At 40.7% G+C, this 13,204-nt stretch overlaps 1 protein-coding gene across 5 annotated transcripts in view; it reads left to right on the top strand.

The window, feature by feature from the left end:
* Window positions 1-13,204, top strand: part of CAB39L (calcium binding protein 39 like) — a 66,320-nt gene that overhangs the window by 41,049 nt on the left and 12,067 nt on the right. For all 5 annotated transcript variants that reach the window (XM_065678266.1, XM_065678267.1, XM_065678265.1 and 2 more), the window contains 2 exons: window positions 4,442-4,560; window positions 10,375-10,543. In XM_065678266.1, coding sequence (XP_065534338.1) covers window positions 4,442-4,560; window positions 10,375-10,543 — 288 coding nt within the window. The remainder of the gene's footprint in view (window positions 1-4,441; window positions 4,561-10,374; window positions 10,544-13,204) is intronic.

The raw sequence follows: 13,204 nt of genomic DNA, 5'->3' as shown, positions 1-13,204 counted from the left end.
ATTTTTCAAAACAAAAAAAGAGATATTGCCATGTGTATCCAAACAAGATAGGAAATGATGCTGAGAATACTGTCTATGACTGATGTTGTAAGCTGTGGTGATGGTGAACCTCCTTGGGATCGTGAACTAGAGACAACCACTGTCTTTGAAGAGCGTGTCCAATTCAGAAGGGGGCAGGCGCATGGAATAAAAATAATTGAAATAATGGAAAAATCTCATGTGACAAACACTGCAAAAAATTGGTGTGGTTTAGTTGAGAGGAAGGGAGGTGGAAAAGGTGTTAAAACCTGATTTTGACAGCAGCTGGCAAGGTGAATTGGGTTGCCCCTACTTAATGATTTGGATTAAAAAAAGAAAGGTATATAACTTTTTTTGACAGCAGAAATATGAATATGTATGGGTATATATATTATTTAATTTCATGTAGTTATATAAAAAATACATTCTATAGAACTTTGCCAGTTTTCTTGTTAAAGCCAAAAACTTTGTAGACAACTACAAAGACCACTCAACTTGCTTATAAATAGTGAGAAGAATTATGGTAGAAAATATTGCAGTGATTCAGGATAATTATAAACCCTTTTAACTGACCTTTGACTGGTAAGGACTGGGAAGAAACTTTGCCACTGACAAGTCATTACAGTGTTCCTGTGGTCTATGGTCATCTGGGATAATGGTCCACAGGGACTGCTGTTATGAGTCCCATGATTTCTGTGGTTCCCAGATGCAGTGAATCGTCACAAATGTCCCAGCGTTTCTGAATAGTGAGAAATCCCCAGCTCCCAGGAACCAGCCCTTCGCTGTTGAGGTCTGAAGCAGGAGCAGTAGCCAATGTATAGGGCATGGCAGCTGCTGAATTTAAAAATCCATTCCCTGGAGAGATAGTCTGTTGCTCCCAGGGCCACTTCTAGCCGGAATTACTTTCTTCTGGAAGTTTTCTCCTGTTACTGAAGTTTTTGTTGTTTAATTTTCTTTCCATATTGTAAATGAATGAAAGGGAGGAGTGGTAGGAAAGTTACGGTTTCTTTTTCCCCTCTCTTCCCCCTGCCTCTAGTAAAGCCAGGATGCCCCATCCCTGCCAGTGTGCGAGGCCAGGTTGGAGAGGGTTTGAGCAACATGGTCTAGTGGAGGTGTTCTTGCCCGTGGCAGGGGGGTTGGAGCTAGGTGATCATTAAGGTCCCTTCCAACCCAAACCATGCTATGATTCTATTTATTTTATATTCTTTTTTGGAAGTTGTGTTAGTGGAGGTCTCATACTTTTCCTCAGGTTTTAAGTTCAGGAGGTTTGTTGGTTGTCCTTTTTTTAATGCTAGAATTTATTGAGGTCCTTTAAATTGTCTTCCCCTGCTACCCCTGGTTACCGTTAAATGTCTTAATTACAAAACCAAACACCAAACACCAAACTCCAGTAGTTTATTTATTTAAGAAAAAAGGGGGGGGGGGGAAGGGGAAAAGATACTGTTAGCTAATACACCACAGAAGGGAAACTACTGCATTTTTTTAGTTATGTGACAGTCTGTATTGCTTTTGTCAGGCAAAACATTCTGTATGGACATATTGAACCCACAGTCTTCAAATACCAGCACAGAATGAAATACCTGAGGTGTTGCTGAATTACTTTTATTGCAATCAATTCTAGTAACTCTTACCGCAAAATAGATTTTTTCCGTGATACAGCCTTTTCAGTCATTTAGCAGAGCTGCTGTACATATTTTCTTTTGGCAAAACAGTAGAAACTAAATGCCATTGAACAAGAGGACAATAAGAGCATGTGCTTCTTTGTCTTAATACCCCATGGACTTTTTCAGTGTATAAACTTTTCTGCTTGCATTTTGTTATGTTGATGGCCACAGTTGGTATTTAGGTTTCTTTGTCAAACAAGAATTTCCTCACTTTAGAACATGCACATTATTTTTTTTTTATCTGTGTGTAACAGTAGAAAGCAAAATCATAGATTACTCGAAAATATGATTTCCGAAGGGAATGTTCATGCAGGTTACTTCGTTTTGTCCTGACTCCCCGCCTCCTCCTGACCAACCCTGCTGCTTGCTTTGATCCATTTTGCACAGCTGTACTTCCCTTTGAAGATGAGCTTTCAAAGACCTCATGAAACCTGGTGGCTGTTTAGAGGAGTGAGACCAGAGTTAGTGCCCACACAAAGAAAAAGGCACAAGCACAGACTTGAGTCGTGTCCCATTTGTGTTTCACGTGCCAGTACACTTACAGCATGTGTGGCTGGGGGCAGGTGTGCCTGTAGGGAAGACTTGCACACGTCCATTGCATGTCTTTGAAAGAAACAGGTTTATTGCTTCTGCCATTCAAGAAACAAGATATAATTTTGGTGATATTATTATGAAGTACTAATGCTGGGTTTGGGCAGGAGCCCGGAATCAAGATCAGCCTGAGATTTCTGAAATTTAAAGGATGAAATTTCTTTGTGAACTTTGAAGAACTGAGGGAAGTGGGCATACAGAAAATGTCAACTAAAAAAAATAGGTGTTGCTGTGTGTAAGCCTAAAGGTTCACAAGCTGTAAAGCCACCAAAAGAAGCAGTAAATAGCCACAAGCTCAGGACTGGTGACATTAGAAACTTTTCCTTACTTTCTCTTGAAACATGAGCTAAATTGTGGTATAGGTATAAAGCAATTCATTACTTATATAATGACATCCTTTGCAGGTTTTCTGTTCTTGTCTAGCCACTTTATCTCCATGATGCCTTATCTTGTGCTTCAGTAGCCATGTGTATTTCATTATAAGGCAAAATTGAATCACAGATCCAAATAAGAAGTGTTGTAGAAGTATTTCTACAACCTTTATAAATGTCTGATGTCGAGGGAAATCTGCTTGGTTTCATCCGATCTGCCTCCATTCCCTCTAGAAGGACCTAGAGAGACCAACTTCTTTGGCTTTCACCATCGCTGGTCTCTAGAAAACTTGGTATAATTGTGTGTGTGTATGTGTATATATTTATATATATATATATAATGTGCATATATCCTCTCTGAGATGTATAAAGAGATCACAGAATCACAGAATGGTTTGGCTTGGAAGGGACCTTAAATATCATATAGTGCCAACCCCCCTGCCTCTGCTATTGCATAGAATGCTGTAGTCCTAATATTAAGTAACAGATATAAAACTTGGCATAGCAGAGGGGATCACTTAGTTTCTGGCCATTTCACCTCACCCTTTCAATAGCTCTTCTCTGGGTCGGTTTTGTCTTGGACTAACTGCTGAAGCCACTGGGGATTTCAGGATTCCAGGCATACGTTATTGGTGTTGCAAAGATAGGGGAGAATGGGATGACTTTATAAAGAATTAGCCTAATTAAGAGAATGTCCAAGGGTCAGAAGTGTTTCAGACAAAGGCAGATGAACTGGCCTGCTCTGACTTGATTCTCCTATTTAATTCCTCTTGTCCTCAAGTCTCCAAGCCAGCTGGGTTGGAACCAGTAGGAAAGCAGAATATTTTGTGTTTCTCAGCAGTGATTTGTTTGTAGAGGTGAAACCTGGGATTTTCCCTCTGTGTGAAACTGTCTGCTCCTTGGCTTCAAACATTCAATAAGTTCTTTGCCATGGAATGTTTGTCCTCTTGAGGCAGATCGATGATCATGTACAAATTATAAGTAACCTTTTGCTTTAGCTTGTCCTGCGCATAGTGACCTGCTGTTGACTCAGTGCCTTGGTTACTGGTCTTTAGTAACCGGTCTTCCCCTCCCTGCATTTCATACATCAGTTTGTCTCCTGTGGCTGTGGGAGAAAGCAGTGGGGGAGGAAGAGGACTTCTAATGCAAGATGTATTGGCAAACCCTGTGGCTAAATAGAACGTAATTTGGAAAGACCTTCTGAAAAGCTGTTTGCACAGGAAAGCATTTGAAGGCAAAACATGGTTGTGTAGATACATGTATTCAGGGGAAAATTATGAGAAAGTGAAGGATCTTAGTTGTGACTAAAGCAGAGACATGTATGTGGTGCAGCTGGTTTATCAGTAGTAATTATTTTATTTTTCATGGTGAAATAGTGGGCACACCTTTAAATTTAACCCTGTAACCCTCAAATTTGGAGGCTGCAGGAGCAATAAGTACACACCACAAAAGCATGTTTGACTCAAGTCAGCAGCTTGCTTTTTTGGTACTTTAATGCTGCTATTGAAGATAGCCAGGGACTTGTTTTACAGAACAAGGAGGATGCACATCTTCATTTAGAAAAAGAAAGGTGTACATGGGAGTGGCTGGATCAGTAGTCTTCAGAGCCACCCCAACAGAGGGAGCCTTCTTGTGGCACTGAAGATTTCCTTCAATGCCACAAGAGTGTGAGGTGGAGAACTGCACCCAAAGAAACTGACTTGGTTTTGTTTTAATTTCTGCTTTAAATAGAGGTTATAGTAAATGATTATTTGTTCATGTTTTTCCAGTTGAAGATATATTTTGCTTCTTTAACAGGGCAAAAAGGACGTTTCCCAGATATTTAACAACATCTTGAGAAGACAAATTGGCACACGCAGCCCTACTGTGGAATACATTAGTGCCCATCCACATATCCTATTCATGCTTCTAAAAGGGTGGGTGCTTTAATCTGATTTTCATTAAACAGCATTGCCTGGAACATGCTGGCACTGCAGCTAATCTGCTTTTTCACTTTTAGTTAACAAAAAAAAGAGATGTTGTTCCAGATTTCTTATTTTGTTTCATACTGACTTTCTTCCTACTTAACTGTATACTTTTAATGACTGGATTTTTTTATTTGGCTGTTATTTCTTCACCAAACTTCATGTTGGAATAATTATGTGCTGATTGTTCTTGACTGCTCCCCACATGATTGTACTTCAGTTCTTGCCCTAAACTCTTCTGTAGCATTGTTGATGACTGCTGAGTTTCAGTTAGACCTTTTAGCATTGCAGGAGTGACTTACAGCAGTGTGTGTAAATAACTGGAGTCAAACTGGATGACTATGTTATAGAACAGAGGGAAGCAAAGATACATGAAAAGAATAGTTGGCTTGGGCGACAGGCTTCTCCAGCCCTTGCAGCCACATGTGAACTTTAAATGAATTCTGTAGTGAACTCCACAACTGTCAGCATTAAATATTTTTGTGTGTGTGCATCTTTTAACCTTTGAGGGAGTCAGTTCTCAGCTGTAACCTGGTGGTTCCCAAGGTAAGTTGGCCAAGGAGGGCTGTAGTTGCATTCAGCTGTAGTTGCATTCAGGAGTGCCCAAGTGTTCGCCTAAAAATCCCGAGGTTTCTGTCGCCTTTACTTTTGACTAAAAGCACCTTCCGTTCAGTGAGAAGCTTTGCTTTTCCGACCCTTGAAATCTACTGTTTTCTGTTCCATTTTCTTTTGCCTTTAGGATTTTGATTGGGGTTTTTTTCCTAAGTAAATGAGAATACATGTGATTGGGATTAAATAACTGATGTAGAAATAAGTTAATTTATTAGCTGATCAGTATGAAACAACATGGATTCTCATAATAGTTGTATGGTCACACTAGCAACAGCCTATCAACAACATATCAAAAGATGATATAAGAATGATTTTTTTTTCCTTGCTTTTCTTGCTCCTGGAGTTGAAGATATTAATGTTTACTATTTGCTTCACAGTCAGAGTTAGGAAAACACCTAATCACCATCTAAGGTTTGTGCATGACAGTTACAGCCCCAAGGGCAAAATTCCTTTCAGCCAGCCTCTCCCAGGGGCAGACCTGAGCCAGGAGAGGGACAGGCATGGGAGTCCTCTAAAATAGTTATTTCCTTCAAAATTGGTCACATTCCAGCACGGCTTAGTAGGGAAAAAAGTAATGGAGAGATCTAGTGAGTACCAGGGATTTAAAGAACTGTGAGCTCTTGGTTGAGCATGGTGGCAATGCTCTTGGTTGCTGTGATAGGAGAAGGTGTGGACCTGCTGCCTTCCTCACAGGCAGGGTAGTGGAGAGCCTAGACAGGCAATTGGGCTGAACTGGGCCTTGCTCTTACAAGTATAGGGATTTAGCTTTAATTTTAAAACTCTTTATTTGTTTTATGTTACTGATTGCTAGCTTCCTCAGAAAGGAAACCACTCTGCCAGTTAAATGCGTTCTGGTTTCATTTGTTCATTAAAATTGACCATTTATATAAACCTCAAGCTACTAGTCTCAGGACAGTGATTTGAATTCTCTCCATCTTCGTTAACTTGTACAACTGTTTTCAATTTCATAGATAGGTACAATCATTTTTTCCCTTTTCTCTGTCTTTGCTGTTTCAATTTTTCACTGATTTTGTTTTTGCACATTGTGTATCACTGCCATATGTCTGGGCTTTATTTAAAGCTAAAAAATATTTTTGGATCATGTCTCGGATCTTCTTTGGCATCTGTAAGAACTGAGAATATTAAGATGATAGTAATGATTTTATGTTCTATGACAGACATTTTGCTATAGGTGACCTGAGTCACTGGCAGGATTTAAATGGCATCACTTGGGTGCTGTTTTGGAAATTCCTGCTGAGTTGAGCAGCGTGTCCATGTTAGTTTGGTCCTTGGACACCTTGTTAATGATTTCTTGGCTATCTCTCCACAGCACTGCGCTGTATCCGAATTGCCATTTCTGGAGTTTCTGTTAGAAAGTGCTGTTGAATTAATGAGTAGTAGTCCAGAAGACAGACCTAAACAGGCTGGTGGTACCTGAGCAGCTGCTGCAGAATAGTGTAATGATGTCAAACGTGATGCTGCATTACCTGCCTGTGTCCTGCTGCTGGGACTCTCTATAAATGATACTTAAAACATGTACCTACAGCAAGGATAGGGCCCTGAACACACAGCTTACTGCATGCAGGCAGTGTGTAGTGCTTGCATGCAGTCAGCTGTGAGACTGGGAAACCCACACTTCATGGTAGACACTACCTCTTGAAAGTGTGACTTGAGGATATGTTTTAATATTTATTTAGTGCTAAATTAAATACGTGAAATGACAATCTTCTGAAAGAAAAGTGGCTTGTTCAGTGTTACATGACATGCAGGAACTCTGGACAGAGACTTTTTACAAGGGCATGCAGTGACAGGGCAAGGGGGAATGGCTTTAAGATCAAAGAAAGTAGATATAGGTTAGGTGTTAGGAAGAAATTCTTCCATGTGAGGGTGGTGAGGCACTGGCACAGGTTGCCCAGAGAAGCTGTGGCTGCCTCATCCCTGGCAGTGTTCAAGGCCAAGTTGGACAGGGCTTTGAGCAGCCTGGTTAATGGAAGGTGTCCCTGCCCTTGGCAGGGGGGTTGGAACTGGATGATCTTTCAGGCTCCAACCCAAACCATTCTGTGATGATTCTATGACATTATCTGGAGAGAAACAAAAAATGCCATTTCTGCCATGACAATAAAAGAAACAGAACAAGACTATTGCAAAAGTTTGTCATTGTTCTACTTTTATTGGATACAAAATTTCCTCTGCCCACTGACAGTCAATTTCCAACACCATCAACAAAAGGTTGCTTTTTTGTTGCATAATGTGAGTGCTATTGAGTAGGAAGGATCCTGAATCAGAGCTCCCGCCTAATGTTTCCTGCCTAATACTCCAGCGGCACTGCCAGCTTGAGATAACTAACTGTTCTTAGCTTTGAGAATTCATTCTACTCCGGCTACTTCCTTCCAGCTTCTCAGCTTCAGAAAAACATACAGCATGTAGTTCACTACCTTTTTATTTTTCCACTTTTTTGGTAGGTTAATTTACCTTCCTGCTGCATGAGGACTTATGTTAATAGTATCTTATTTTCTCTGTGTGCAAGCTTTGTGTTTGAGTAGGATTTCAGGTGGATGCAGTGATCGGTATATATAGAGTACTCAACAGATTTCAGCCAGCTTTTTTCTCTGGTATCAGTGTACTGCATTAACCCAGAAATAACTTTGGTCTTTTGTATTTTAAAATACTTTCTCTCTAGTACAATGGCTGTAAAGGACTTGAAGTTTGTGGCACTTGCATTGTTTCTCACAAGTGACAGATTGATAAGCTCCTTTGTGAATATATATCATGCCACATGCTATCTCTAACATACTTAGTCACTGCCTCAATCTGTTCTGTGATGACCTCTTCATACTATAGTGCAGTTAAAGCTTTAGTGGTATTGTGGTATTGAGTGACAGAGCACTGGAACAGGTTGCCCAGGGGGGTTGTGGAGTCTCCTACGTTGGAGATATTCAAGGCCCGCTTGGACAAGTTCCTGTGTGATGTACTCTAGGTTGCCCTGCTCTTGCAGGGGGGTTGGACTAGATGATCTTTTGAGGTCCCTTCCAACCCTTGGGATTCTGTGATTCCGTGGCTGAAGTTGCAGAACTGCCCTTGAGTTTATCCAGGCTTTAGAAGTTAGCGTAAAATCAGATTAGAATATAGCTATTTGTCAAGACCTTGTGTCTCCCAGGCTTGATGCCTTCCAAATCTCCTGCCTGTGCTCCTTACCTTGTACCATCTTCTGCACTAGCCATGCAAGTATGGTTCCCTTTGCACTGAGTTACATCTCTGCTCTGTGTTACCTCTTTCAGCATCCACAGTAAGAGTTTTTGAATCTTTGAAGTCCATTATTTTCTGGTTGCCCCTAGTAGTCAGTAAGTGGGGGTCTCTTTAGGTTGTAAGGTCATCTTAACAGAGCTCCTCAATATTTTCTTCTGCTTTGGGAATATGTCAGTATAGAGCACTAATTGCTCATTAGCAGTGATTCTGGAATACATTTCAGTCATTCCTGCCTGGTGGCTTTACATGTAAGTGTGAGTGCAGAGAACATGCCAGTTATGACTGGGCAGCTTGTAAACTTCTTCCAGGCATGTTCCAGGAGCCAAACCCAACTTCCCTCGCTTATGTGAACAGCCAAAGGTTCATAACCCACTTCCAGATAATGGAGCATTTGACTAAGAATGATTCTGTTGATACTTACGTTTTAAGAAGTTATTGTGCTGGAAACAATGTAATTTGCTTTTATTCCAACCAAAATATTCCTTAGCCAACTATTAAATATTTTCCTGGCTGCACTCCTAGGAGCAACTCCTCCTCTTTTTCCTTGAAAATTAGTATTCCTGTTAATGGAGTTGAGGAGAGGTATGCCTCAATGGGAGACATCCTTGAATTTCCGTTGTCTAAAGAGTTACAAATTCACGTTTGCAAATGTTTCCTGAAAGGAAACAAACAGGGGCTCGAGTGCCTGCATTTCCTTGAGGGTGGGAAGTTTCATTTGCCTGTTTGGAATAGTAGTTCAGTTTTCATTAAGCCAGCTATTGTTGACATCAGGTTGAAAAATGCAGCTCTGGTATGCCCGCAAAACACTACCATTCTTTTAAATTGCAAGCTGGTGGTAAATTTGAGGGCCCACTCACTTACAGCACAGATGGCATTTTGTGTTTTTTCTTCTTTTTTTTTCTCTTTTGGCCTAGAGATAGGAATTAATTGTGCAAAGGAAAAACGATGCTGATAAGCTCGTGGTGATAATACACAGTTCTGACATAGTATAACCAGTTTATTGAAACAGAGCATGCTTTCTGTCCCCTTGGACTTCACCACTTTCACGTGACCGAAGATTGATGGAAAAAGTTCATTTTAAGTCCTTTCTTATTGTTGGATTTCATCCTTTCTTTTTTAATAAAATATGTTTCTAACAGTTTTGTTTGAGGTTAATTTCAGCTTTAAAGAAATCAGGGCTTTATAGAAATAGAAGATAATCTGAATTATCTACCCCTCTGTCTCTCCCTCCAAGATGGAGAAGTGTGCTGGCTCCTGGCTATTGCAATGCATATGCCATAACAGAATTGTAACTTGAGGAATGAGTACTTGTATACTGAACCAAGTCAAAGCCTTTGCAGGGGAGGGATTGGACAGAATTCCTTATGAACTGAAAAAAAAAAGTCTTCAGAGCTACAGAAATCTTAATCCTGTGTAGATTGCCTGGATAAACTCCTTCTACCTTCCTTGGTAGGTATTAGTATTCTAGAGTGATGTCCTCTATAAGAGGAGTGGGAGGTGATGTGTGGTCATGAGGTGGTTTTTTTGGATGAACTGATGAGCTCTGAATTAAATCTGGAAAGGGAAATTGTTGTATTGTGTTGATGAAGAAGCTCTCCCGAAACGTTATGCACTCTACATGGTCTTTCCACAGAGAGGACGTGAAATGCACATTTACACCAAAATGTGATTTGGCTTGGGAAGACAGAGGTTTGCAGTGGAAAATGCTGGCAGCCTTATCCACTCCTCAGCTTTGGGCTGAGGTCCTGAAGCTGGGTGCAGTGCTGTGGCTGTGAGCTGCCACCTGTTTGTTGTGCCCCTTCTGGTGCACGCATTCCCTGTGCTACAAAGTTCCCTGTTGCTAGAAGAGTGCCTGTTAATCCTTATTCTTCTATATTTTGATCTTTTCTGTTTCTTTTCATTCTTCAGATATGAATCCCCAAGTATTGCCTTACGCTGTGGAATTATGCTGAGAGAGTGTATCCGGCATGAACCCTTGGCTAAAATCATACTTTTTTCGGAACAGTTCAGAGACTTTTTTAAATATGTGGAAATGTCAACATTTGATATAGCTTCTGATGCCTTCGCTACATTCAAGGTAAATTCTCTGATATCTGCTTGATAGTGTTGGTGTCAAAAATGGCACTCTATCAGTAGTCATCACTGGATGGTGTGTTGCCTTTAAACTGGGTGTCTTTTTTATTGCTCAGTAAAGGATATAATTAATGCTTGGTCTGGTTGCAGCAGGATTCACAACAGTGATCAAGCTAGCAGAGAATCTTTAATTCCATACAGATTTACATTTCACTGATATTCTTCATCTTGACAATCAAAGATGTTTTATGCAACCATTTAAAATTAATCATGTATTACATACAATTCTTGTAAAATACATGACCTTTTTATCTCCCTACTTTCCCCCACAGACAAAATCACTGCCCATCATGACCACAGTCAGTAAATAGAAGAAATCATTTAAAATTCACTTGTGAAATCCTTGTAATTTTTGCTGTCCCTTCTGAGATCAGCAGTCAGGATTAGATAAATGCCATGCCTGTGGATTATTTTACGATGTATTTGTGTGCTTACTTTTGTGACCTGTGATTCAGTGTAAGGACTGTACTGCTACAAGCTGAGCAGGTGGAAGCACTGTGTAGAGTCTGCGGTGTGCTGAGAATGAAGTTGGGTGAAGCCTGCCAATTTTCTTGGAGTTTGTATGTGACCATCGTCTTTCCCACACAGTGCCAATCCAGTCTTTGAGGAAAACTGGGTGCTTAATGTACAGGGAAAATGAATTTCCTTCTGAAAAATTATTTAAGAAAGATGGGAAAATTCTTTTTAGGTAAAGGCTCTTCTAAATATAGATGCAACTCCTTTTTTCTGCTATCCTTGGGTTCTTTGCTGTCATAGAAACACATTGTTTAGTCTTTCCTCTCAAAGCTAATTAGAAACATGATTCAATAGATCTTAGGAATAACTGTAAGGAGAGTCATTGCTGAAATCTGGCCGTGGTTTTCACTAACCTACTGAATGGGGTAAAGATCTGCAGAATGCAGATAACGTTGCATTCTTCAGTAATGAGGTGAGAGGAACCACCCATTTGTTAAGCAATAGCAGCATCTTTCAGTTATTTTGCGTTGTGCTGTTGTGGTGTTCATAAATGTTATGAAAATGGAAGGAGCACGGAAACAGGTAAAAGTACAGGGCAGGCCTGTATAAAAATGCAACGTAACTGGGATTAAATCTTCTGTCTCTGTCATTTTACCCTATGCTTGGAAAGTGTTTTGTCTGTGGTCAGAAAAAATGCCCCTGTACTTTGTTCCTAGCCTGACAGAAGAGATTTACATCTTTCCCCCAGGTCCTGCTTTAAGCAGGACAATAGTGTGTGTTGGTGGTGATGGACAGTCATCACCCCAACCAGGAGGCAGGACTGGGACAAGGGTCAGCTGCAGCAAGCACCACACACTGCTGTAACCCTCCCTGCAAAAGAGAGGGATTGATGTCTTACATAGCTCTCCAGCTGCAGAGCTAACTTCTGTCCCCTGTGAACCCAGTGTATTTTTAGCAGGATTTAAAAATAGGATTCTACATCCTCACGTGCACTGGAAAGAGAGTAGTGTGAGGGCAGTTCATCCTCAGACGTGGGTCAGAGATCACTTTTTAAAATGCTTGAGGAAAAGCTATAAACTGCCCTTTTTAAAGAAACCTGCCCCTTAGCACCTGATACACGGCCAGTTCTGGAAATAAACCAGCTGTCAGCTCGCCTCCTATTTGTCTGTTACTCTGAATAGCTGGAGCAGCAAGAAGTGATGTACAAGTGACTGAATTGTCAGATATGGAGCTACTTCATTTCTAATACCATAAAAACAAGTGCGATAGTTACCCACAGAAGTTGTGGCATTCCATGGCAGTGTTCAAGGCCAGGTTGGAGCAACCTGGTCCAGTGGAAGGTATCCCCTCACAGAGGGGTTGGAACTGGATGAGCTTTAAGGTCCCTTCCAACCCAGACCATTCCATGATTCTGTGATTGCTCTCCAGCTGGATTGTGTTGTGTTGTGCCCCTGTGGTGGTGTTGCCACCGGGGTGTCTGGTTCAGAGCTGAAAGCCTTGGATACTCTATGCACCAGAGGAGAGCTTAATTAAATGTGCATTAAAGTCTGAGGATATTTATAGTAGGGACATACTGGATTTTTTTTTTGATGATCTGGAGATGTACTTCTTAATTAAATTCAGCCAGGTGCGCTGCAGAGAGGAAAAAGAGCTGTTAAAAATGCAGAGGAAAACAGCTTGTGTTTAGAGATACAGTTAGCTGTGGAGGGTACAAGCAGCAGTTGGAAAGAGGGCTGATTGAATGCTGCTGCTCCACGCTCTCTCCTGATTTTCTATGAAAAACTCATTTTGGATTATATTCCATTTGTGCCCCCTATTGAAAACTGTTGTTCTTGCCTCCAAAGTGCCCTGCATAAAAGCTCGTGAATCATGTATGTTGCACTCAGCCTTTTAAACTGCTATCGCTGCAGTCCTGCTGCATAAAGGAATGTATTAAAAAAGCATACTAGCTTTTATAGAACTTTTCTTTCCTCTTATGATTGTTGGTAAAAATAAATTAAAGGACTAGTATGTAAAGGATTTTGTTTTATTTGTGATACTGTAGAGGATGTGTCTGTGCATCTGCTTCAGCTACTCATCAGCTTCAGTCTCTGGGTAGGGAAACCAAGGAAAACTGATAAAAAGATAGCAGAAACTCATTCACCAGAAA

This window comes from Lathamus discolor, chromosome 4 (genome assembly GCF_037157495.1).
Source record: "Lathamus discolor isolate bLatDis1 chromosome 4, bLatDis1.hap1, whole genome shotgun sequence".
Taxonomy (NCBI): domain Eukaryota; kingdom Metazoa; phylum Chordata; class Aves; order Psittaciformes; family Psittacidae; genus Lathamus; species Lathamus discolor.
This window is presented reverse-complemented; position numbering and strand designations above follow the sequence as displayed.